This window comes from Notothenia rossii (genome assembly GCF_949606895.1).
Source record: "Notothenia rossii genome assembly, chromosome: 12".
Lineage (NCBI taxonomy): Eukaryota > Metazoa > Chordata > Actinopteri > Perciformes > Nototheniidae > Notothenia > Notothenia rossii.
In genome coordinates, this window is record NC_136911.1 from 18,230,337 (window position 1) to 18,257,629 (window position 27,293).

At 39.1% G+C, this 27,293-nt stretch overlaps 1 protein-coding gene across 2 annotated transcripts in view; it reads right to left on the minus strand.

The window, feature by feature from the left end:
- LOC307026122 (cadherin-18) overlaps positions 1-27,293 on the minus strand; it is a 75,134-nt gene that overhangs the window by 32,758 nt on the left and 15,083 nt on the right. For both annotated transcript variants that reach the window (XM_079661267.1, XM_079661268.1), the window contains exons 2-4: positions 24,526-25,076; positions 12,895-13,189; positions 7,272-7,391 (exon numbers count right to left, since the gene is read on the minus strand). In XM_079661267.1, coding sequence (XP_079517393.1) covers positions 7,272-7,391; positions 12,895-13,189; positions 24,526-24,759 — 649 coding nt within the window. In that variant the 5' untranslated portion in view covers positions 24,760-25,076. The remainder of the gene's footprint in view (positions 1-7,271; positions 7,392-12,894; positions 13,190-24,525; positions 25,077-27,293) is intronic.

The window sequence follows — 27,293 nt, forward strand, 5'->3', positions numbered from 1 at the left end:
GCGACTAAATGGAGTTATATGATTTCCTAATTCTGCCAAGGAGGCAGCTAAAGGCTGTGCTTTTACAATAGGTCAATTTCCTCTTTCTTTCTTCCAGACTCTATAGACAGAAACTAATCCACTCGCCTAAGACAGAATAATCATTCAAAGTGGGTCAAGGAGCAAAGCAGCCAACAGTATTAAGATCCAGGGGATCTTAGGTTACACATCATCTGTCAGACTGAGCTGGGGCTCAGGTCCCATACACCTCTAATGGACCTGAACTCATCAGGAAAGAATCAAGAAAAATTGAAAAAATATGACATATAGTAGCATGAAAGACCAGCATTGAAAATATATTTAGGCATTATAGACGAAGAAGAGTTATATGAGCAGAAGTGTTTGAACTGGGAGTCAGTGTTCTGCTGAAAATTGTATTTGAGCGTTGACCTAATGTCGGACAATTTCGTAATCACCAGAATGTAACCTTTAAAAAATAAAGTTGACATGGAGATGAAGCTTCTATGAATGGTCTGTGAATAGTTTCTCTGCCGCAGGATCCACAGCGTTGTGAATAAACTCTAACCTATTGATTCCTCTTGCTCGTATTTTTCTAGTGGATGATGCATCTAGACTTTTTCATAAAAAAGACAGAATCAGTTGACTGGTTCAAACAGAGTTTTTAAATGTAAAATGTCAGTACACTGTGTGTAAATTCCTCTCTTGGATTGTTTGAGATAAAGCAAAACATGATTTAGCCACTTCTTTGGAGGGTACTTTCAAGCAGATTGCGGGGATTCAGTGTGTTAGATGTATCGACTCTGGCAGTGCCTCCTGCTCGTGTGCTGTGATTTCATGTGTGTTAGTTCTGCCTATAAAAGAACAACCGTTAAGTGGGGCAACAAGCTACACACACACACAGAAATATTTTGCACGGCTATATTCACAGAAATATAAAAGCAAATACATTTACTTTGACTGCCAGGTAGATCATTCCCTGGCACTATTTAACAATGTTTTATAACAGCTGCATTATTATGTTCAGGGTTGGGAGGTTTACTTTAGATGGTTTTAGTTACAATCACCTGTAGCTACCTTTAATAAAATGTAATGTAACCTAAGCATCACAATGTAAAAATAACTGATTACTTCCTGGTATTTATGGATTCTCTTTATTAAAAAATGCAATGCAAACAAAAATACCAAAAAAGGAATAATACTTTTTGTAATTAGTGTTATTATTGGTGTTTTAGGACTTATGAATTGTCGTGTCAAGTATTTTGTTCTACATTTTTAAATGTATTGTAACATTGTAATTCTGCTAGTAATCCCACATTTTTAGAAACATAACAGTAAAGTCATTAAATATTTGTATGACCTGATTACGTAATACTGTTACATTAACCCATTACTACTCATTGTTCATGTTGTTCCAATGTATTAATTTTATTCTTCAATTTGAAAAATGTCTTGATTTAAAAGCAATCTTAGTGGTATTATATTAGAACTCTAGGTCTAGTTGAATGATTAGCCTTATGAAATAGGAGCATCCTGACCTGTGAGGCGGTGCTGAATCATACTTTGGAACATCCAGCCTTTCAAATGCTAAGCACACAGTGACACACTGTTCTCAGTTTGAACTCTGCCCGAGTTGACGGGACAGATTAACATGCTGCCCTCTCCGTTTGAAATGCCAGACAGACGAGTTTAACGCGAATAAATAAAAGACACCAATATGTCATCGGGCATTCAAGACTGATTTTAGTAGTCATCGACTACACCTCAAAAAGCTGTCTCTTTGACAGCTTCAACATATTATAGACATAATAACCATCTTATTTCAAGTGGCCCAAATAGAAAAATGAACAAAAAGCCTGCAAAAAACATACAATGTAAAAGTAGTCCTTTTATTATTTTTCTATTACGTTCCCATAGAAACATTCTATTTCCGAAACTCAACATATGTCATAAAATATTCCAAAGATCTCAACACGAGCATTGCCATTTGCTATGCTGTTCTTTTCAAATGTCAGGTCTCAGCATGGAGCCACTGCGTTTCTGTCTTTCTAAACTAATCAAAGTGCTTGCAGCCACTTCCCTTTAATGATACAGGCTCTGCAAACTCTATTGGAAGTACTTTGTTATTAACTTGAGTCTTAAAGTAGCATTACTTAACCTGGGGTCTTTGAAACATACAGACCTTGGCAAATGGCTACACTTTCCATTCAAACAACATCAAGACAGAGGATCTGACCTTTCAAGTCTCTTATTACCCCTGTACTCATAAAGGCGCATTGCTCCAGAGCAATATTTCACAGCAGTCCGTTTTAGGGACCAATGAGCACACACTAAAAGTATTAGTTTTTATTTTTTGGCTTTGGGAATTGTCTACACACTGTTGTCTACTGCAGTCATCAAACAAACAAATACTCTGCTGTTTCGGACAATTCAAAAACAAAGACAACAGGTTAGGGTTTGGGGGGAAACCCATTCACAGGTCTACAGAAATTGATTTAAAATACAGAAATAGCCCCAAGGGTATATTCCTTGGCGAGTATCTGAACGGTATGTCAGTGCTTTGACACAAGGATCAAACCCCTGAACTCCCTTTCCTGACCACTCCTCAGCCGTAATACCTCAGATAGTCTCGGCTAAATCTCTATAGAGCTTGTCAGTTAATTTAAAAAATAATTGAGAGAGAGCTGAGTTCCTTGAACCTGCACCCATTTGACAGAGTAAGGTGGCTAGCCTCCTCCTCACCCTCCCCAGTCTATTAGAGTTGATACCATCACACTATCCAGCTCTTTGTCTGGCTGGAAACTTCTAAAGAAGGACAATCTCCTGCGCGAACAAAAAGGATTATAGGAGATTACTGAAGCGCTCTTCAATCTCTAGCTTCAGGAATCTTGGTTTTTGGCTCATCCAATAGGATGTTATCCCTGTGTGTCTGCACTTCCGTAGAAAAGGTAGATAACACCAACGAGAGCAGCTTTACAATTCAAAGAAATCATAAAAGTAGTCCTTTTTATTTGAAAAAAGATTGTTCTGTTTGGATCAAATATCCAACTGAAATAATTGATTGTTCTCCTCAAGAGTACATTGCCAAAGTGTCAGCTTTTCCCTTGATTTAAGCAGAGGTAAGACTTAATCCATGAACGTCTTGATCTGTGTCAGCTCCTTCAAAAAAACTCCCAAATCCCAGATCAGCAGAGAAATTAGCCCATTTAGAAATGCAAGAGGGACCTCTGCAGTATGGTGTGTCTTTGCATATGTGTGTGTGAGCGAGTGCTGATAGGGTAGGGTTGTGGGGAACATATCGCCCATAACACTCAAGAGGAACAACCTGACGTCTCTGTGTATAAGTGACAGATGCACAGTAGCGATTTTAAAGACAGGAGCTATACGATCCGACTATAAAAAAGATAAATGAAGAACATCTAGGACGTAGTTCTGATGAGATATGTGGAACCTCTTGCTGGCTTGCACTTTAGAGATTTGCAAATCTTGTAATCAAGTCAATCCATTACAGAGAAGGCTCATTACAGTTAGCATGTCATCTCTAACTAGTCTGGTACTCCATTTTTGTAAGCGCATGCTGGGAATAGCAAAGCTTTCCGATCCAGTCAAATCCAGGCAACATTCAGGTTCAGTTAGCTAGTCTAATATGCTGTTCATCCGCTCTAGCTATTCACCAACATTACTGCAAAAGCGCAAAACATTAACATAATCTAATCTAGCCTGTGAGAAAAATTATGTCAACATTGAGCATCTTTGTAAAAATCATCACATGTTGATAATATAAAGGAATAGTTAGAGATATTGGAAATTAAACATATTTATCTTTTGTGCAAATGTTGCGAGAAGATTCATACCATCACTGATTTGTTTTCTTCGTGCTAGGCTAAGCTAGTTGCCTGCTAGCTTTGTATTTTAATTGTGTTATTAATATTCTCAACTTACTCTCTGCAACAAAACAATAAAAGGACATTGCCCAAATGTTTTACCCAAATATTACAATCTATTTAGTTGATTATATTAATTATTCCAGTTTATTAGAGATGTGCTTTGTAAAATGCCGACAGCATTAACTCTGGGTAGAAAGGGAGTGCAACAATTGTAACTGAATAACAAGTCTGAACATTGTATACCCCAGCCACAGACTGCACCATGTTATTTCACTGATTAGGCTCTTTACTCTTTGAATGTTTTATAAGTAGTGGCCTTCATGTTGTAGTGTGCAATTAGAAGAAAAACCTGCAAATCAGTGTGCTTCAATAGGAAACACCTCTGAATTACATTTCACTGGTTCATATGGAACACTCTTATTTGAATTTGCACAAATCTGCACATGGTGGGAAAGGTTTGCATGACATGTTTTAGTGTAATATAATATGTGTGAATATTGTGTGGGATTGCCAGGTCAATTGGATTTCTTATGATAGAAATGTATATCTAACATAATCAATTATTACACAATTACTCTATGGAATTGCACCTAATATGGCTAGCAACAATCTTATCATTCAAATTTTCAATCACACATACAACTTTGGAAACATTATTAATGAAAAATAACTGTTAGGCCATGTAAAAACTATGTTGGCAGTGCAACACTGGCACATTTGTTTTCCTCTTCCCATATTTCCCCCCTAGGCCTTCCATTATCAGTTGTATCAGTTATATTTCTGTATTTACAAACTCTGTGTCATGCTCATTTATTTCTGCAGCCAAGTAAATCTAATCCTAAATTCATATCTCTCCCCGTATGCATGGTGCATGACACAAGCGTAGATGCATCAATTACAAGTTTACATCCATCATTGGGTCTTATTTCGAGCGGAGACTATGAGCTGCCTTAATGCTGTTCCCTGAGTTAATTAGTCTGTTAAGAAATATGACCTCAGAGTTATTTTCAGCTATGGGCATGTTCGTCTTAGTTAGGGTTGAAAATACAGAATGTCCACTGGGATTTGCCTCTGGTTTGGTTAAAGTATTTTAAAGTGTTTTGGTGTCTTGTGTTTGGCAAATCAACCTGGAAACCATCAGTGGTCCCAATGTGAACACCAAATACCTTGGGCAATTGTCCAACCGTGATTCCTCTAGATTTAAAAGGGCCCGGTCAGCGTCTTAAAGAGCTTTGAAAAAACTGTCTGCTACCGTCTGCTGATATTGTCTGTGGGCATTTTGTTTAAATGATGTAGATAACACAACACTGAGCAGATAATAATAATAATAATAATAATCTTAGTTTCATTGATATGGCTCTTTAGGATAAGCAGCATAAGTGGTATGGTCATGGGCTGTTTGATTCTAATATTGCTAAGAAAGACAATTTCAAATGCTTATTCCATGTGATTTTTCACTGTAAAGTCAACTGCAATTTTTCTTTTAAATGACGAGACAGGGTATTTAGTATCAAATTAGCCATGCAGTATTTATGGCATAATGTAATTCAAATACTTAAAGGAGTATTGGATGTATCAGGATGAGATATACAGTACTATAACTGTGGTCAATGAACCATTCAATAACATGTCTGAACAGTCAGACAGGCCTGTCATATTGGTATCTGATGGTTTTGAGATGATGTAATCCGAACCACTTATCCAGGGGCAAACAGGTACAACTGCTCGCTGAGGATTTGGGTCAAGTCTGAGACGGTCCTTTGGGGATTCCTCCTGCACCGTATGAGCCAAATGCTATCATGACCACCTGTCCTTAAACCATCCCTTTACCTCATGGATATCTCTAATCAAATCTGTCCCTTGTTATATCAGGGCACCACACCAAGGTCGAGGATTTGTCCGTGTGTGTGTGTGTGTGTGTGTGTGTGTGTGTTAGCAAACTGGTGTTTAATAATACATTAAGTCCCCAAGATGGTGTCTCCGCAGTTTTAGCGTGCTGGGAGCCAGGTAAATGTGGATATAAGGAGGCGTAAGTAAGCTAATGCTCTGTGAGACAGATGCAGGAGCAGCTTCAGCTCCCCAGTGTTCAGCTCAACTGGGCAGAGGGCCAACACAACTGCGTTAAGACTTTGCATATTAAGGATCACATGCAAGTGCAGCTTCCTCCATGTGCGCCGTTTCCACCGACCGCAGGAGTTCCTTGTCCTAATTCCAAGGAGGAGGCTGCTTTGCCAGTAGCGAAAACAACAGCCGACTTGTATAAATGATTACTTGTGGGTGGAATGGTGTTGTGCAGAGTGCAGCTGGCTAGGCTTTCGATCACCGCCCCTACTCCTCTGCACGCCCCCCACTGAATTACAATACAGACAGGATGCAGAGTCAGCTCAAGCAAAACAAGCCATCTGACGTGTCCAAAGGCGCGCTGCATGTGGAAAACGGAAAGAAAATGACTGCAGCATAATGACTTTTGCGGTTAAAAGGTGATGTTAATAGATTTAAACTGAAATAATATACAGTCGATTGGAGAAAACATGTTGCGTGGCGTGCGAAAAAACCCTGCTTTCGTTCAAAAATTGGCATTGCTTCTGCCTCACCACACTGCTGTGAAATTGCTTCATCAATCCCCACTGCCTTTCCCCCTCGAGGCAAACTCAAAAATATTCAGCAATTCATTTGTGTTGCTCATTCAGCAAAGAATTCATGTTTTACATGGGCGGCATGGTCTCAAAGGGGCCAGGAGTTGTTCCAGACTCCAATGAATCAATTGTTACAAGTGAATTGTTCAGGTTAACCGGCAGCAAGGGAAAACATGCAAGACTTCAGAATCACTATCGCATCTTTTTTGAGATGAAGAGACATCAGAAATAAACCGACATGCACACACTCACAACAACACATCATATACAAGTTATATCCCATGCACTTTAGACTCTTTATAAAGATTTAATAGAATTCCAGCAGTGGCCCCCTCAGACAATAGATGAACTTTAAAAACACTGAGCACTGCATGCCGTGCTTCTGCCGCTTTTTTCCCCTCCTTTAAAAACAATGGCTTTCTGAACGCATCTCTACAAATGTCTTCTCTGACCCCTGAGGAGTTAGTTATGGCCCACAAAGAGTGCGTTGCGTGTTCAACAATATAACCGTCTCATGAGTAGCCCATAACTCCACTGCGGCTTTTATGATGTCAGACCTGCTTCAATAACAGAACAGGATGTCCACTGAGAGAAGCGTCGGTACACATTTTTTACAGCATGATACACACATCACTTTAGGAGACCAACAATAGCCTGAAGAACAACGTTATTGAAGCCATTTATAGTTATGGTTACCATGCTTTCAAGAGCATGGAGGTTGACTTTGTCTAAGCATGCAGTTATACCACACCTGTTTTGGGGTCGATGGAGAAATATGGCTGTCCTTGGAGAACACTGTAGACTATTCTGGCACTGTTTCCGTAGGTGGGATCGTCAGCATCAGACGCAGTTACTTGCAACACCGAAGTGCCTAAAAAAAAGAACACAGCATAGTTATTTCATGGCATTTACTGACCCTCTTAAATGCTTTTCAAATGTTAACAACCCTTTTTACAGAATAGCACTCTAAACTGCACTGCCAATTATGCTTTGAGAGAAATAGATTATCTCCGGGATAATGGTAACAGTTTTAAACGTTGGGAACCAGCACGACTTTTTTGTAGTTAAGAAAAAAGATCATGGTTTGGCCTAGGGTTAGGTTTGTCACGGTATTTAAACTACGGACGTAAATTAAAATAATAACAAGGTGGACTTTTGGTTTCACATGAAACACAAAACATAACAATTCCGGGAGAAAATACATGTTCATCAAAGTAGACGTTTTTAACACATACTGCTGCAAGAGAATTACGGTACATTGATGTGATTGAATGTGTAATGGTTCCTTCTTGAAAATAACCAGGTCTGGTACATTTAAAGCAAATGAGGATTACTGTGGGCCAAATAATAAACATGTTACAGAAGGACAATAAACTAAATACTTAACACTAAATAAATAAATAAATAGAAAGTCCTCATACAACCCAGAGAAACAATTGGCAAACCAACACACATGCATATTTATCACAAAGACTGACAAGATATGATGCCAAATAATCTCTTTAAAAAAGATAATAATGGGAAAATATTGTGGTTAAAGATAGTTTTTTTGGTGTTCATGATTGATAAGTCATATATGCGCTTATTAAGTGTGATTCATGTGACAGGAAAGTGGACATTATTCAGCTGTCAAACCTTCAAAGGGAGACATGAGTTACAATCCGCATATTGAATTTTCAAGTGGTTTTTCATTGCAAGAGATTTCAAAAACCAAGACAGCTGATTTGAGAACTAAGAGAGAGGGCTCATGTATAACTCTTATTCAAATACATCTGTGTAAAAGCATTTAGGCTTCAATACAACAATTGGCATTTACTTAAACAACCTTGCAAGCTTCATTAACCCCTTACCATTGCATGATGAATGCATTGTAATTGCCTTATCAGCGTATCTAATGCATGATTATGTGTAAGAATTAAAGTATGTGTCAGGATTCTTATGATATGTCACGTTTGTAGTTTTGTATGTCTGGTTATGGGTGTTTTCCTCCTTGTTGATTGTCTGGTCCTTCTCCCTGTGTTTTTCCTCCCTGTCGTTAGTTTCCCAGGTGTGTCTAATTGTCTGATTGTGTTCACCTGTTGCCCTTGTGTTTCTCCTCCCCTGCCCGGCTGTTTCTCGTCTCGTGATTACCCTTCCCTGTATTTAGTCTCGTCTCTTCCTGTGTTCAGTGTTGGTTCGTCTTTTGTTGGTGACTGAGTTCACCGGTGAGTGTTCTGTTTTGTACGAGTTATTTTCATTATCCTTGAAATAAAGGTTAATCAGAGTTATCTGCATTTGGGTCCTGCTTCCTTCACTCAACCGTAACAGTATGACTATGTTAGGAGACATATGAGCTCTATGTTACTTTACTAGGCCTGTAAATGATATGGACACAAACCTCTAGGAATAGAAATTACATTAAGCAAGTGAAATTCCATCGTGTCGCAACAGATATGACCGATTTATTTTTCTTGGAAACCTAAAGGAGCAGCGTGAAAGACTGTAATGAACCATGTACTCCACTGAGTCTGTCAACCTTGCAGCAAAAATATGCAGTTGGAACTATTTTGACTTTTAAATCTGGGATTGCTTTGGAAGTTGGGTCGTTTCCAAATCACCTTTTTGGGGGGGAAAAATTGCTTAGTACATATTTAATTGATGAACCTTAAATTGTTCTGTTCTTATTTGCATAAGTATTATTAGAGCATGATCATTTGTGACCTTGTATGATACATATTTATATAAAGCACAGACAAGAACACAACATTTTCTATACCAGGGGTTCCCAACCCCCCGGAGAGGTTACTGCCGGGCCGCGAAATAGCTGAGTTTATCGTAATATTTGCAGACCTTTTTTATTTTATTTTTGCACCTATACCAGTCATATTATTTCATCCAAAACATACAATATAAATCAAAATTGGTTAGCATAAGGTCTCAGTCTCTCATGCGCAGAGAAAGTTACCAGTGCGCCAATAGGAAGTGGAGCACACAGGAGACAACCGTTTCATCGCAGACTGTTATGTTTATGTGGGGAAATGGCAGTGCATACATTATTTGAGCTATATTTCGAACTCGGACTTCATTTTAAGGACATTGCGGCCAGGGGTGTAAAGCTACTTTTTTATTTGTAAAACCTCCTTCACTTCATGAAATGGCTGTTTGGTGTGTTTGTGTGTGTCCAACAATGGCATTTGTTTTCAAATTAACATGAACAGTAATTTACACACATCTGGCCAACTCCATAGGTTATTATGGCTGGCAAACAAGTCCAGGGGTCGAACTGACATTTCAGTTCTATCAATATGTGTACAGTGGTCCTAATTTGTTTTAATTGTATCCTGGTTTTAAACTTTGTTAATATGTTTTGGATGCATATTGTTCTATTATTTGTTCAGGCTGTTAAATATAATTAGCCACTGTTGCCAACTATATTAGGCTATATTATATTATATTGTATATTATATTAATATTTGTAAAGCAGTCCTATTTTTTTGTTTTAATTGTATCCTGCTTTTAAATGTTGTTAATATGTTTTGGATGCATATTGGTATTTCTTCAGGCTGTTAAATTCAATTAGCCTCTGTTGCCACCTGGTGAGTAAATATTCAAATCAGTTAAAATTGACAACCGGTCCGCACATTTGTTTTAATGTATCTGCCGGTCCTTGGTACAATAAAGGTTGGGAACCCCTGTTCTATACAACTTATAACTATATATTATCATCTTCCAGGTTTTGAAATTGTAGAAACAGATCATTATATAATCTAACTGATAGTGCACTCACTTTGCACTCAAAAAGGACGGCATAATGTGCTTTCAATTGCTCTCAATTTACTCAATGTAAGTGTTGAAGTATAATATATGTAAAGCTTTAGAAGGGATAAGAGCAGTATTAAAAGTGGCAATAGTTTTTCGCCCTCACTTACCCTAATACGATAATTTTTGATTGCACATTGTATTCGCTATAGAATTGTCTTGCATTCACGATGCAATTCTGTTGGTTTGATTCATATTAGATATGTTGCCCGGTTCTGAAAGCACCAGACATGTAATGTTCAGGTTCTATAGTCTACTTCACTCAAAAAGACATTGAATGTTGAACCCAGTCACATACTGTTTCCCTTTTTTTACAAAAATGTCATCATCTACTTCAATTGATCTGTATCTGAGGACCTCACTGAGTTGATTGCCGTGACCACAGGATATATACACTTAATAAAGATCAAGGTTTCTGAAGGCGGATAACCACTGGGAGGTTCTTTTCATCATGCCTCAGCGAGCCTCGGGTCATCCCCAATTGCAGGAATAAAACTAAAAAGAACATGTACTTGATGTGTGCTGCAATGAAGCAGCAATTAGTCAACAAGTTGTTGAATGAGGCTCATTGGGTTGAAGTAAGATGGATGTTGATACACAGCCAGGTGTGTGTGTTCAGCAAGGACTGCCAACAACTATGAAAACTGATTTGATAATGATATGGGTTTTATGATGGATCTCAGCAAACACCAGCAAATAGGGCAAAAAAAGTACCTGTTCAAGCCTTATGCGATCCTAAATGTCTTTTTTATTTGTCAATAAACAGTTTTATACCTACCCATATGTGCTATTCCGCTCCATTTCGGTGCATTAGTTCCGATAACACTCATTTAATCTTAACCTCTCGTCTAAACAAGCACCGGCCTTTGCCTCCGGGTTTTTGAAACCACAATCAACAAGATGTTTTCCCAGAAGTGAATTGGTTGACAGGAAAAGCAGTGATACCATCTCCATTATGTCCATTTAGAGACTTCTGAACTGGGAGATATACTGTACAGTAGATAGAAATTGATACTCCTTTTATCTAGCACTCTAGAAAATATTATTGTACTTTTGAATAGGAGATATGGAACGGTAACGTTGAGTTCCTGGCACGTGCCCAGCTAATCAATTTAGACAGGAAAGAGGAACAACGCAACCAATTAGTTGCCACACTCCCAGACAGCCATTTCTGCACTTCGGAGCACCAGTATTGACAAATGCTGGGGGATTAGTGCTCTGGAGTGTGAGGACAGTTGATTGCTACAGCCGATTTGACGCTGCAGATGCTGAACCAAAGAGGAATTACTTTAATGGACAAGAGCAAAAGAGGGGGCGGGAATAAAGGGCTAATTATTTTCCCCTTCACAGTCCTTGATTTCCTCCCTTGGGTCTTCAATGGTGATTGATTCTTTATGTGCAACTGATGATGAAGTTTGCAGACAACATTGGAACTTTTTCAGCTGCAGCAGTAGCTTTAGACCTACACACATATTCAGTATGTGCCAATAGTTATTATTCCACGTAGAAAGTGTCAGGACATACAGTGTAGCACTCTGAAGAGATTAAGACATGTACTTGACACATCCAATTTAGTAACAAATACACAGAGTAGCAAAGTTGCATGTGGCTAAGACTTTTCTGCTCATGAATATTCATGAATTCAACCAGGGAGCTATTGACTGTTTATAAAGAGGGCGCCTACAGGTCTATCGGGGTTTGCATATTTAATCGCTTTTGCACATTTCCATCTTGCTGCAAGAAGCTGATGAAGCTGTTTCCTCTTATATATTTTAATAAGTAGCTCTGCATCCTTTCAGAAGCTAGAGGGATTATTTAAGACGGACAGATATGAATGGAATGTTTTCACCATAGCGTCAATGTTACAAATTATACGGTATATCAGAAGAAGCAAAAATTGCTCTGACAGCAGTTTGGCTAGCATTTATGATTGGTCACAACGTCCATATGTTCGGAGATATTGTCCTGAGAGGCAGAATCCATTGGACTGAGAACAGGGTGAGCTTTTGTTCACACGGCTAAAAACAGAACGGTACAAAAAAGAAATAAAAAATAGATGTTTGCCCACATGATGCTGGGCTTACGAAGAGAAGTCTCAGAGGAGGTGGAGAAAGGCTTTTTCTCTCCTCTATGATGTGGAGGACTCCATAGTCTCGATGGCAGGGATTGCTGCGGAGGCACTATTGAGTGCTTTATAAAGACCTGCCCACCCGGGAAACCATCACAGCAACCAGCAAACAAAGATGAAAAAGAGGACTCGGCTGGCTTACAGAAGATCAAGCCTTCCGGAGAACATTATCAAAGAGGGGACAAACCACAATAGTGCACAGGGTAATAACATGTTTGTTCACAGCTCTTCCTACTACTACATTCTTGGTTCAACACTAAGTCATGTGTCTATAACATGGGTACATTCGCCAAAGGTCTTGCCATAAAAGTCTTGTCTGTACCTGAAGGATAAAAGGGATTAGAAACATGAAAAAAAAAAAACACTCAAGTTCCGTTTTTCTTTCAACCCATCCAACACAGGCTTCCTGCTTCTGACAATCACAATACATTTTTTTAGCAGTACTCACCCAATTCAGACATCTCCGGCACCGTAGCCACAACGGGTCCATCTGGAAATGTTGGTGCATTGTCATTGATGTCTTGTACTTTGATGATGAATTCCGACTTTGGTTCCAGCGCCTCCTCGGTGTTGCGGTCCAAGGCTTGTGCATGCAGGACATAATGTGATTTACTTTCTCGATCCAAGCTTTTGGTGGCGGAAATATCCCCCGTCACTTCGTCGATAACAAATATATTCCCAGCTCCATCCCCGCTCAGAATGTACCTGACGGATCCATCGCCTTTATCCGAGTTAGAGTGAAGCTGCAAACCAGAGAAAGAGTGTGTGAATACAGAGGATCGAGCGTTGACAAATAATTTCTTTGAGTTGTTTTTAGTGTGATTCAAAGAACACCGTGCACTGATGTACAAAGGCTGCATGAGTAATGCACGGAGAGAACACTATGATTACCATAGTAACACATTTTTAATTAAAATATCGAACATTATCTACTTTGTATCTTCTCAAATGTAATGAACTTCTGTATATGAATGTAAATTGAATATCTCTTAGTTTTGGAATTACAAACACAAGCCAATTGTTACCTTGGAATATTAGACATTTTGACTGGCATTTCTCAATTGTTGGAGCCGTATCTCTCCGTATACACACACTGATACACTTTAATATAATCTTCATCAAGGCCATCAAATATGTGCTTTTTATTATTACATTACATTACATGTCATTTGTTAGATGCTTTATCCAAAAAGACTTACATACTTATTACTGTGGACAATGTCTTGACCAGGGACACTACCCACTGAGCCACAGCCACCCATTTTATAGCAGTAACCTTTGTGGCAATAATGCACTGAAGAGCGCCGAGGTTTCAGTTTCACAACATTTGGGTCTCATAATACATTATTGGATATTCCATCTAAGGCCTGGCTGTACCTCAGCAATCATTAAGGAGATTCCTCTTTCAAGATTCAAGTTTTGGGGAATTCCTTACAAGACGCTCTGGCTCTTTCTTACCAGGAGAGAGGGGAATAAGGGCCATAATTGAAACCAAGAGGATTAAGACTTTCATGTCAATTTCTCAGCTTGTTTTGTAGTAAAGTATAAATAGATATTACAATACTGGATTTCCAAACTAGGGCGCAATGGCATCATGATAATTTACACAACTTCATTTCCACTCATGAATAAAACATGTTAAGAATCTTTTTCTTTTAAACTTTTTTTCCTCAGGGAAGTGTCACAACTGAACATAACAGAACAATTTATTGTGCATGTTACGTACTAGTGGTTTTTTTGTGTTTCATATTTGTCGATGCACATCAATAAGCTGTGAACACAACCTTTGAATCCCAACTCGGTCTCGTCTCAAACATGATTTATGCAACTCTTTGGAGAACAAAAGATACACATACAGCAAATACATAATGCCTGTTCTGTTTGTATGGAGGTAATATGTTTCCCTCCCACAGTAATTAATATCTTCACAGTATGGATAAGCAGAAATGATATTAACATCAGTGTGCTAAGTGCAACACATAAAATGACACCAGAATCACAATTAAAACCCAAATACAAAGCTGGGTCAGTTTCTACTGAATGCTCATTTGAGGTATCTGTCGCTGTCGGGTATAATAACGGTCTGGCAAGTTCTCCCACAACATCAAACAACTCAACGCACACACACAGGGAAAATCAGCCAGGTCAGGTGTATTAGTCAAATGTATTAATAAAGAATGTTTAATTATGTGTTTCAAGACGAGTAGTGAATAAATGAAGTATGACAAAGCACGGACAAATAGGAGCAGCAGTAAGTAGTCACATTGGATTTAAATTGTTTACCGGCAAAATCTTCAATATGTGTTTTAATATGTAATACATCGCATCCACTCAGGTCCAAATAAAGCCCCAACTGACTGGAATACTTTACCTGCTGCTATTAGATCTCTTGCATCATTGGGTATATTTAAACATGCATTGTTATCTCACTTTCAACTGGTCTGTACTTGTTATAACTGATATTGATGAAACTGATTTGCTCGACTGTCTCAAATTGTAATGATTGTATGCATTGCTTGAATTTCACTTAACAGACTGTATGTAGTTTGTCTTGTGTGTCATGTCTTGCATTTTGTATTTTTGTTTATGTATGTCTGTAAGTTGCTGCTATTGTCGGGACCCCCTTGAAAATGAGATGGTGCATCTCAAGGGGTTTATCCCAATGAATAAAAATGTCTATATATATATATATATTTATATATATAAAACTTGAACACACTCTCTTCCAGGGTTATTCAAAGCGTAGATGGGTAACATCAACTAAGTCTTCAGACTAAGATGACTTTTCATATCAACCAATGATTGTAACTGCTGATTTGATTGAGAGTAATTGTGATTTTGTAATATCACTGCTGATACATATAATTGGGGCGATTATTATAAAATGTCCTAAATAGGGCAACTAGAATCTTCTATATACTGTTAGAAGTTATATTGGTCGACAATGACAATGATAAGATTGAATTATGTTATTTTTTTACATAATTCACTCATCTAAATAGATTCCAAATGTACTAATGAGCTTTTTTAAATTAAGGGAATCTTTAAGCCTAGTGAGATAGTGACCTAATTTATCTTGTTCTAAAGTTTTTACTCATATTAACTGATATCAAAATACACAGATACCGTATAATCACAGTGAATTATTTTTCATTATCCTGCCCTACTTCTACTTGATAGGCTACATTATGATTTACATAATGTTCCCATGCAAATATAAAAAAAAAGGATTTTGTTATAAACACATTATACTGGTGCAGTCCAGAATTAGGACAAAGCTTTTTGAAGTGCAGACGAGAGCTGAATATCCTCTCCTTTCAATGTGACCCAAATGTAGAAACAATCAATCATCTCCTTATTTAAAACATTACACTTTGCAACCGTTATTTACTGTTTCATTGATTGGTTGTCTGTTTGTGACGTGATTAATTACTGTTCTGGCACTGCTAATCCTGCACTGGGCAACCATCAGAAATCCCTGCTGGGAGATAAGACTTGAGCAGACAGCCTGTAAACCTGCAGGGCATTATGGGTATGTGCAGTGGGGAAACTTTTTGTGTTACCTAACTGACCCTGAAACTTGGTTTTAGCCAACCCGTGAGCATTTCCCAATGAAAACAGCCCCAAAAGGTACATATTTATATTGAAAAAGAGAGGTATAGTAAACACACTACCAAGTCATTAAACAAGTCGGACGAAGGAGGTCCTCAGGCCACCTCTAATCAAACCAGAGCTAGCGAATACATTTCTAATTAGAAAGCCGCTGCTGATTGCACACCAAACTCTTGATTGCACACTAAACTCTTGATGAGAGCCATCTTTCCTTCCCGCTGTAAATATCAGGCCTGTAATTAGATAAGGTTTCAAGATCCTGCTGAAATAGCTAGTTAATCAGTTGCTACACTGTACCATTATGAATCCCATAATTCAAGGTGACAAATATGAACAGGAGAAAACATCACAGCAGGGTGGAGGGGAACAATCGCTCTGTTGGCCCATTTCTGCACTCTTTGCATTTTTAATGTCGGCAAAGACATTTCGAAAATTGTAGATTACAGTGCTGGCTCTAGCTTGATGATCAATTCCTGCTTATAAATGAAATCATTTAAATTCAGAGAACCAGAGTTTCTTGACAGACCACTTCCATAACTACTACAAGGATATATCCACTTCTGTCCAGCAGCACTCATAAATGGAATTTCGCCTGCAGACAGAGTGCTAATTTAGCCATTGACTTCTTTCACAGGAGCCAATAAATCATGCCCGGCAAAGTGTGAACCAATGGTGCATATGGCGACTACTTCCTTCAAAAAATCTATTGGTGATAAAAGTGTCAACAGGTTGCGGGCCATTACACAAACATCGTGGGCTAAAGTACAGCAGGGTCAGGCCAGATGAGATTGAAACCTATATCAGGCTGTTCACCACTAAAATCAGAAAAGAGCAATAAGGAATCATGCTTTAAAAGGAATACGTGAGGGTGTTTTCAATGTGGTCTTGCTTGGTATTACAATCACCCATATCGTCCATGGTAGCCTATAATGGACTATCCTTGTAACCTTCAATATGTTGTGCCTCTACTGTGACATGTTTCCATGCTTTAATGTTCAAAAAGTATTTCTCATACTGCTTGTTTGCCTCTGTCTAAAACTACAGTCCAGCCTGCTCTGATTGGTTAGCTGGCCTGCTCTGTTGTGATTGGTCAATAATTAAAGATGTCCTGATATAGATAAATCTTACACGGAAATACTAGACAACATACGACAACCAAGTGCATTAGATCTGAAACTGATTTACCTCCTGGCTTTAAGTTAACCGACAACCACCTTCTCATGTTTACTCACCATCTGTGACTGCTTGATGATACCAAATACAGGAAAAAGGCCAGTTTGAGCATCCAAATTTCCCTGGACAGAGACCTCCTTCACTGCTGTTCAGAGGAGAGTTTGTATTTTCACTTCTTATTCAAAGCTGATGGTACAAAACTGGGCTCGGGGCAAATTGCTGTCATAATTTCAACAGCAGGGCTCCATTATTCTGCAGAGGTTGCTGCTCCTGCATCTCAAATTCAGCTTTGGGATATTTTATTCATATTTCATTAAATTTGATCACAGAGAACATTTCATGACAACTTGCCTTAATGTAATAAGTGTCAATTTAGTTTCACCACAGAGCAGGCCTGAATAATATAATAACATACACTAGCTCTATATGATGCAATGTGGGAGAGGGGAAAGAAAATGGCTTGATGTTTAGTTTATGTAATATATGGAAATTTAAGAAAATCTCTCATAGACACGATCAGTGAAGTCCAGGAAGACATGGTAATAAAGGTGAAAAAATGTTTGTCATCCCCCCAAAGAAAGATTTGGAGGGATCCCTTTTCTCCACTGGGCATCAAAACAAGGGATTGTGTTTATCTCTCCGTCTCTACGACTGACTTTATTAAAGTGGAATAGATGACAGGCATGTGGCTGGCGGCTGGCAATGCACTTCTGAGTTTAAAGAGATCAACAGAGACTCGGGCTCTGAAGTCGTCGCCGGAAAAACTCCAATCTCAAGGAGAACCTCCCTTATAATTTCATCATACGTCCCAGAGGAGCAACCCCAGAGAAAGGGTAGTTTCTCTTTATTTTGTCAGAAAGCTACGTGTTGTCAGTGTTTGGTGTCCGTGTGCTCATTGCCGAGAGCAGCCATAAACTGTTTGTGTTCACAAGCTAATTGGGGCTCACAGTCAAAAACAACTCTATGTTTGTCTCTGTCTACAACGTGTCAGGCGTCTCAGCCAATTAAAGGGAGAAGACAAGGAAAGCAATCCTCACATCGGAAATGTATCAGTGCCACTAAGACAGTAATACATTCAATTGTATTTTTTACACGTGTGGTAATGCTTGATAACAAAATAAATGAAAACAAACCTGCTTTGTTACCTATGATTATAGTTTTTCTGTCAATCATTCGCTCCGTCAGAGTTGATTATTAAAGTCAACTCACCAATTATGTTTTAGTAGAGCACAGAGGGAAATTTGTACTGATGAATAAGAAGACAAGGCGCGAACAGCTCCCGTGTTACTCAACACAATTAACAGAATTCAAAGCACTTATTTAGTTTTCTTATGATTGGTTAGCAACTAATCTTTCCATCTCATACGAACTCAAAGAGACAGAAATATGTGTGCACTCTGCGACTGTGATTTATTTAAATCAGGTTTAACTGATTTAATAACCACACAGACATATAATATGGATGACCAGAATGACCAGAAGAATGCATTGAGATTGGCTTTCATTATGTTTGAAATTTGAGAGATTTTTACCAAGTTGACTGGAACGATTAGATAAGGACATATTTTAATGATATTGTATCAGTAAAGGCCTCTTTCCACATATTTTACTATATTTAAACCCAATCACAGGGATGTTTTATTACATATTAACTATAGCCGTAACTAATTATTCATCGAGGCATTAATCTGGTGATTGCTTTCTTAATTAAGCTGGCTACAATAATGGCTTAATAATTATGGCTACAAAACGACAGAAAATCACCAAAATGGCCATTACAATTTCCTATAGCCTGAGGTAAATTATTCAAATTGCTTGTGTTATCCAACCGAGAACTCAAAGATATTCAGTCGTCATTTATGACAAAAAGAAAAGCATCAAAACCTCCCACTGACTAAAAGGGAACCAGCATATGCATTGTATTTTGGCCTGATAGAAAGACTCAAATTACATTTGAAAGTTTCTGTTTCCTTTGAATAACATGCCCAGCAGCTATCTGGTACATCAAACATCTATACACAACAATCCAGCAACTATATACAACAGGATATCCTACAGACAGCTTTGAAAGTAGTAGAATATCACTTTTCTTTTCACCCATAATGGAAAAAACAAGTCTCAAAAGCTGAATTTCTGAGCCAAAACAACAACATGCACAATCAAAGGATTCAGTTTTGGTTTAGTAGTCACCATGCCAATTATTCTACTCCTGCCAATTTTCCTGCTGAACAGATATAGAGCTGAGTGGCCACATGGTGCTCTGATAATCAGCCAAAATGCTTATAAGTTGCTGCAATTCAGTCATAAATCATGTCCTGTTTTAGGTGGAGTCAACAAAAAAAGACTTCATCTTTCTATGTAGCTGTAATGAAGCAAGGGACATATCAACTTTTTGGAAAAGTGGTACATGACATGTAACACAATCTTCACAATTACATCGCCCCAGTGAAGTATACGCTGTAATCCTCATACATCATACATCTGACCTTCAGCTATTTTTCTCTTCTGTACCAGCTTTGCCCTCTCCATTGTACAGATCCTCATAATGTATGTGCCGACTAAGCTGGCCTTGCTTGTTCCACCCATTATGAGCGAGTGTGGAACGAGTTCAAGAAGGCAAACAAAAAGCATATCTCTACAAAGCAGGCAAAAAAAAAGGACAAGTACAACACCTGGATGTGACAATTAAATGAATGCCAGGAATGTATTCTGTGCTGATTTTAAGATTTTTCATTTAAGCATCAACCGTATGACAGCTGGAGGGCCTACGGGCAGCACCAGGGCACAGCACATTTGTATTGACGCACCAAAGCTACAAATAGCTGTACACGCATCACTGCAATCTATGTTTGTTCTTTGTTAGGATTCCACACCTCTTGTAAATCCAACTTGTTTGGACTAACAGTAACATGTTGGTTTAAAACGATTCATTAAAGCTGCATTGCCTTGATGTTAAAAGCTTTGCAGAAGCAGAAATGCGAGGTGGGATTCTGGATGTGAAGCGTATATTCCATCAACAATGTGCAATTTGAGTGGAGCATGGGGTGAAGAGAAGGAGAAATGAGCACTGCTGTGCCCTCATATTTGCAATTAGTAAGGGGGGTGGTTCGTTTTTGATTAAATCTTGGCTCTTATACTTCACTCAAGAGAACTTAATCACTTTTTACGTGGGCGTGCTTGATTGTCTGATTATTATACCACAATTTGGCCGAGCTCCCTCCCAATCAACTCCTCTGAGCGCCCCCTTCTCCGCGATTGATTTGTAACAGTCACAGTAAACCCTGATGATGGAGCGCCCGCGTAATGACCGTACATCAAGAGACAGTGATGAGGTGAGGGGCGTGCTGGAGACGAGCCTTTGATGAACATCACGGAGACCCGCCCTAATAGTTGTCCTCTATTTCGACATCTGCGGGGAGACACAGAATGAATAGTCGTCTTCCCAGCAGGATGCAAGCGTCTTGATGTACAGTAATGAGATTATTAGAGACCCGGAAGCAAGTCTGACACTCTTTTAATGGCTCTGCCTGTAACTGCGATGTTTGAACGAGACAGAAATGAAACCATCAAGTTTTTTGCCTTGTGCTGGGTGAAGGAAAATGGCTTTAGTCTCAAGTGTCTAAATAGTGCAAATATATTAAAAGGTTCCATCCAGAAGACACGGGAATGCACTCAGGATGTTACGCATGCCTGCACACACAGCAGACATACGCTTCAAGTGTTATTTCCTGCAAATCGATGGGAGTTCAACTGTATTTCACTGGGTTAGCTTCATTCTCTACCATGTTTTGATTGGTCAACGTGTGACCGGATCAAGGACACAGCACTACAGATACATAGAAATATTCCAGACCAGAAAACGATGAGCCTTTGCAAACAAACACTGACAATCCAAATGACCTCAGATGAGAAAAGTCCATGAACATCTCTTTGCTACACATGTGCACTCATAACGAGGAGAATGAACTGAATGTACAACATGTGATTTAGAGCTAATTTAATGTGTAAAGATGCATCACTAAATATTATATTAACAATAGATTAAATTAATATAATCTGATATATATTACGTTTTGTACCCAACTTGTTAGTGTCTTTCAGCATATTGTTTTGGTTAGGTGTTCAATTGGCACAGAGACAACATATTGAAGGCTGCTTTAATTCATTTATCAAACAGAGATTTCTGTTTGCAATTTCCTAAAACAAAGAATTCCCATTATTAGTAAGTGCATTTGTGTTTATAACTAACAACACAAGCAATCTATAGGACATCATTTTGAGCTCAAGAAAACTGCTTCAGGTTTTATTTTTTATATTTTCAAGTGTTTCTTATACAACATTAAAAACAGTTATGAAAAGAGGAATCCGTAATGAAAAACCTTTAGTTGGAGCCCTACCACATTAATACATATATATGCACTCCCACACTCATATATGAATGCCTCAGTGTCAGAATAAACCCTCAGAGGTTGATAAGTATTATCTCTGACATTTCCACAATGTTTTTCTATCCAACAATGCAGAGTTGTAATGTGACATCAGCTGTGAAATGCTCCTTGTTATTTCATATAACACTTCAGTGGTTTAGCATTGAAAACATCCAAATGTGCATACACTTGTTTACTGCGTCGCAAATAATGGGTGGAACACTTTTTCATCTAAAGATCTTGCTTTATTTATTTTTTTTGTCTCTTCCCACTGTTGGTATTAATGTGCATGCAAGAAGACAGTTTTAGATGTTTGAATAAAACATATAAGCACCTTTCTTAGAGATTGCTACTATGCTCTGCAAATGAACATAGGATACAAGGAGGGGTATTCCTCCTGGACTGGGCTGAAGCACCCATTCTGTCAAATCAGAAGAACGTGTTTACTGTAACATGTTATCATCGCACACGCCACACACGTTGGACTACTTTTACAACATCTGCACCACGTTCTCCATTTAAGGTACAGAAGCCAACTCACTGCAATATATATTCATTCAGGGTTTGGGGGATTTTCAAGGTGTGTAACCTGCCGAGCGACTTCAAAGCACCACGCTGAGATGATTGACAAGAAGACGTCCACATGTCCCATTGGGAGAGTTGGTTGTCTCCTGTCTCGTATCTGGACAAGCCCTGTCCCCTACCAAAGCATTTTGCGTCTCACTCATGCACAAAGCTGTCATTTCCCAAATGCATCAGCCCCCCAGAAATGTGTCACTGGGGATTATGGGATACCTCCTGGGGATTAAAGATGTTCTTGACAGGCTGGCCGCTTCACCTATTCCCAGCAGTCAGTCTTTGCTCTCCTTTGTATGAGAGTTGTAAAAAGTACATATAACACACACACGGATGCCAAGGCTGAGTCTTAACATTATGATATGTCTGAGTAACGATTGACCGTGCAGATTTCTTAGCAAACATCTGCATAAATGTTGACTATATGTAGTATTTAGAAATTCCATTTCAGTCTAGAATATTCCACGCATCTTATCATGAAACGTCTGTTTTTAAAAGCTTGTATTTTTGGTCATAGCAATTATCGGCAAAGACTGCTCATTTGAGGCTCACTAATGTCCATAGTTTTGAATCAAGCAAAGGGGGGAAGAAAAAAACAAAGCACAATACGTGCAGACTGCATTAATCCTCCTCCTCCTCCTCCTCCCCCCCCCCTCCCCCTCCCCGTCTCCTGTCTTCGTCTAATTAAGGGTCATTCTGTCTCCTGGCCACATTAGGACAGCGCAAACCATTCCCCACCCTGATAATTAAATGGTTTTTTTGTGCTAACCATCTGGAGACCTCATCTCTTTAAACGTGCATGTCAAATTGATTCCTTAATAATGTTTATGTGTGTCTTCTCAGTGCTTATTATCATCCAGGATTAGCTGTTCAGTTTGTTTTGCTTTCATCTGCGGCACAGGCTACAGACACACACACACAAACACACACACACACACACACACACACACACACACAAACAGAACAACAACACCTTTTAAGATAGGACTAACACACCAGCCAGCAAACCAAACACTCATGAACTTTAAAGCAGTGGACAAATTTAATTTTAAATGAGTAACCACCTATTTATGCAGTTAGTGCATCGACAAACTGACGCTTTGAACATCCTGCAAATCTTCGGTAACGTCTAATACTCTGGACACACTGCCTCGTAGATGCTGCGGGATTGTTTTTGTTTGCACTGTGGGATTTCATGGTTCATTCACGCGTCAAATAATATTAGCAAGAACATGTTTCACCAATAAATAACCTTTCTTCCCAGCTTCACAAGGACGATTTTGATTAAAACCCCAGGTTTATTCAATAAACAGACATTTGAGGTAGAAAGTGATATTTACTGTTGTTGTTATTTTTCCCTTTCACACTTTTCTCCAAGCATGTCATCCCTGTTTTCTTTCATTTTCCCTTCAAATGGCAGCGTTGTTGAAATGCAGACATATGTGCAGTCAGAGGAGCGTGCTGCCTTTCTCTTTCTCTTTCTCTCCGAGTGCAGTTGAGGGGATTAATCTGTGCCCGAGTGCCTAGAATAATGATCACTGCAGCGGAGAAACACATTTTAACATTTCAGGAGATAAGGGTAGGCAATCTGCAAACAGAGGACTTAACCAGCTCCATGTGGCTTACTGTGGAGCTAACAGAGAAGTCACCACCAACAACCATGCTACACCCCTATATGCACAAACGGAAGGAATACCCACAACTATCTGTTCTGGGGTAAGACACATCAGTCACTCTGACATTATATTCATACCATTTCCTAACTGTGAGGCGCCCCGGCTTATTGTTCATGTCCCCATCGCACTACTGTCCAATTTCTATCTGTGGTGGTTCATTTCCCACCAAGAGATCAAATCTGGTTGCGTTTCCCACAGACACCAAATCTGATTTTTCATTTCAAAGGTAGCGAGATGTAGAGGGCTATTCTCACTTAATCCACTCTTGCAAAGCTGGCTTCCCCCAAGTGGCTCACATGCTGAGAGGCGCTCCTAATTACTCAGAGAGAACGCTTTTGGACATCATGACTGGAATTCTTACCGACACGGTAATGACAGACAGAAAAAATTGAACACATATTCACAAATGAGCTCTGAATTTCAACATCAGATGATAAAAATAGTGTGAACAATGCCGACGTGGCAGTCTAACTCAGTCGAACAAAGTGCTCCTGCTGTAACCCATTTCTCAATAAACAACAGGAGGGAGTAAAACGCCAAGTAAGCCAAGTTCCCTAAGATCAAAAGATTTATTTTTGTTGTGAAGGTGCAAGTCAGTTCAATACAAACTCCTACCTTTCCGACGTACTGTGCTTCTGTTCCCAGGTGTTCTTCTAAAACAAAGAACTGGTTCCAGATCCAGCCGCGCTTCGGCCTGTGATGCACCTCCGTCTCCCCGTTGGCCAGTTTGGTCCCGTTCCTGAAAGAGGGCACTTTGGCGGGGAGGTGGTGGCTCGCCCCATAGCACCTCTGGATGAAACAGAGGCAGACCAGAAAGGGACAGAGACAGGAGGGGGCGGATATCCTCATGGTGGCGCGTGCTTTTGTAAAGTTAATCCCGTGTTCCAAGGTGGTAAGGTCCTCCCACCACCACCGCCGCCACAACCAGCCACCGCTACCGTAGTCCCAGCCAAAGATAATTCTAAATCCAAACGAAGGAAATAGCCCTCCCGGTAGATCCTCTAGGGTTCATCTCCCAAAGCCGTAGGTTTAATGAGGGAAAAAAAGGAGCAAGATATATTTACATTATGGAATTTCCCAGGCTGTGAAATGCTGTGCAAACGGACGTGAACTTCTGGTAGTTCTACCGAGAGCAGAGGTTAATCCTGGAAGCCATTCTGGATATCCTGGGAGAGAAGGAGAGAGAAACACAGAGTAAGAGATTAATTTGATGGATATTAGAAGCTAAATGTCCACTAATTCCCTCCAATTAAATCGCAACTCGTAAATCCTTGCAGATGAGGACACGCACTTCAAACTGGTCGACAAAGTACAAAAAAGTATTCTAGTTTTACTATTCCAGCCGTTGTGCGGATGATACAAACAAGTTCAGACCTGATGAGTCGCAGTTCTATTGAAAGGTTGTCCATGCCTCGTGAGGTAAGAGTCATGTTTCAGAGCAGGGCCGGCCTGTGACTCAAAGGATGAGTTGGTTTATTAACAAACATCAGGAAATGTTTGATTTGGATGTTTTAACATGAGCGGGGCATACTGTGGGTCTCACTGTGTGCTTGAATAATAAGCACGGCAGGAAGAAATACACTTACTATGATAAGGACGGGCATCAAGCCACTAAGACGTGAGGCGGAGGGGGGATTTTAAAAAGGCAGTGGAATAGAAAAGACAGAAGGAAACTGCTTTTCTCAATCAAAATAGTAAAGATGGCAATGAAGTATTAAAAAATAGTGATGCTCTGCTAGTCTTCTGAAAGAATGTGCATTACCCCTGCATGAGAAACTATGTGGTCTTTAAAGAAGGGGCATTATGGAGAATCATCTAGTCTTGGGCTGGGGTTTAGAGTTGGATATATTATTTAAGGAGTTGCTGAAGCATAAAATCGCTCCTCACGGCTCACTTTTGAATCGGAGGAAATTGCAAAGTTTGACCTTGCTGTTCTGCCCTTTGGTGTGATGTCACAACTAAAGACATAGCAATGATTTCAGAGTCTAATTTAGGTTTCTGAACAGTGAGCTGTGAGGCCTTTCTTAGACAGAGTACGTAAAGTTCAAGCTTGCACTAAGGATGCTAACATTGCTAACGCGACAAAAGCATTGTTGCTGACATCACCAGCTCCACCAGGCTTTGGGGATTAAACTGATGCACAGAAATACACCTGCTGTGGAAACATTCTGAAATAGGTTCAGCTCAAAGGTTGACATAACCAGATTCATGGAGCTCAACACTGCATATTCAACATATATTAGTACTGCAAATGTGTTTGATATACAACTCAAATCTGAAAAACAATACCTAATTTCGCTTTTAGATGCAGAATAAAGTGTGTTAAAGTTCAAACAGATCATCTTTTTAAAAAACTGTGTCACCAAAATGCTTCCTTACAAAGTTGTCAAAAAGGAATTAGACTTTTGAAAGCCAACTATAAACAAGAGAAACATGAGCTAAAAGAAGTTTGGGCATATTCTAAAACTGATCATTATAATAAAGTGACTTAAAGCTGTAGCGTTCAACATTCAAAGTGCTGCAGCTGAATAGCAGCTTTGTGGGGATTATGGAGAGGACAAACATATATTCGATATTTAATAGGATATAGGAGTTGACAGACTTCAAAGGGCTCTGCTCTCTATCTCACACAATGCCTGTGACAACCTTAGAGAGAAACGCTAAAATGAGGCATTAATGCAACTTAAGACTGCCACATACTTTGAAGGATAATCACAGAATATTCATTCATATAAATATAAATATTTTTACATATATATGGATTAGGATTTTCTTAGTACCACCGACTAATCCCCATGTTTGAAATATCTCTACATGCAAATTATGCAGCTCATCTATAGTTGCTGGTGATTTTGACTAAGTGCCACGGTTGTAAGTGATAATGCCAGCCCAGACAGGGGAAGGGAAGGCAAAGTCTGTTCCACATCGACTTAGATTACAGCAAAGAGGGATAAATACTCTGCCGCACACGATACACGTGTAATCTGCGGAAAGATTCTCATCTGCATATAGAGCTACGCCCAAATTCTGTTTCCAATTCCTGGGGAAACGATTTCAAGTGCTGCAAAGAATACTTTTAAATAATTGTTCTAGAGATTTAAGGTTTTTCCTCTTGTTTCAATATATGTTGATAACTTCACAGTTCAGCCACACAGTGAAGTGGCTGAGTCAGTAAGACAATAAATATAGTTTATGTTGGTTCCACTTTCACCTCTCTTCAATCAGTATTTTAATTGAGCTATTAGCATGCAGATTCTCAGCAAAAAAACATTTAATGGATTCATAAAATCAACAGTATCCGCCTCATTCAATGGAAATAATTTCCTTCCCTTGTTTATGATGATGACATTGTTTAATGCGACCTTCTGCCCAAGGCGTGGTTA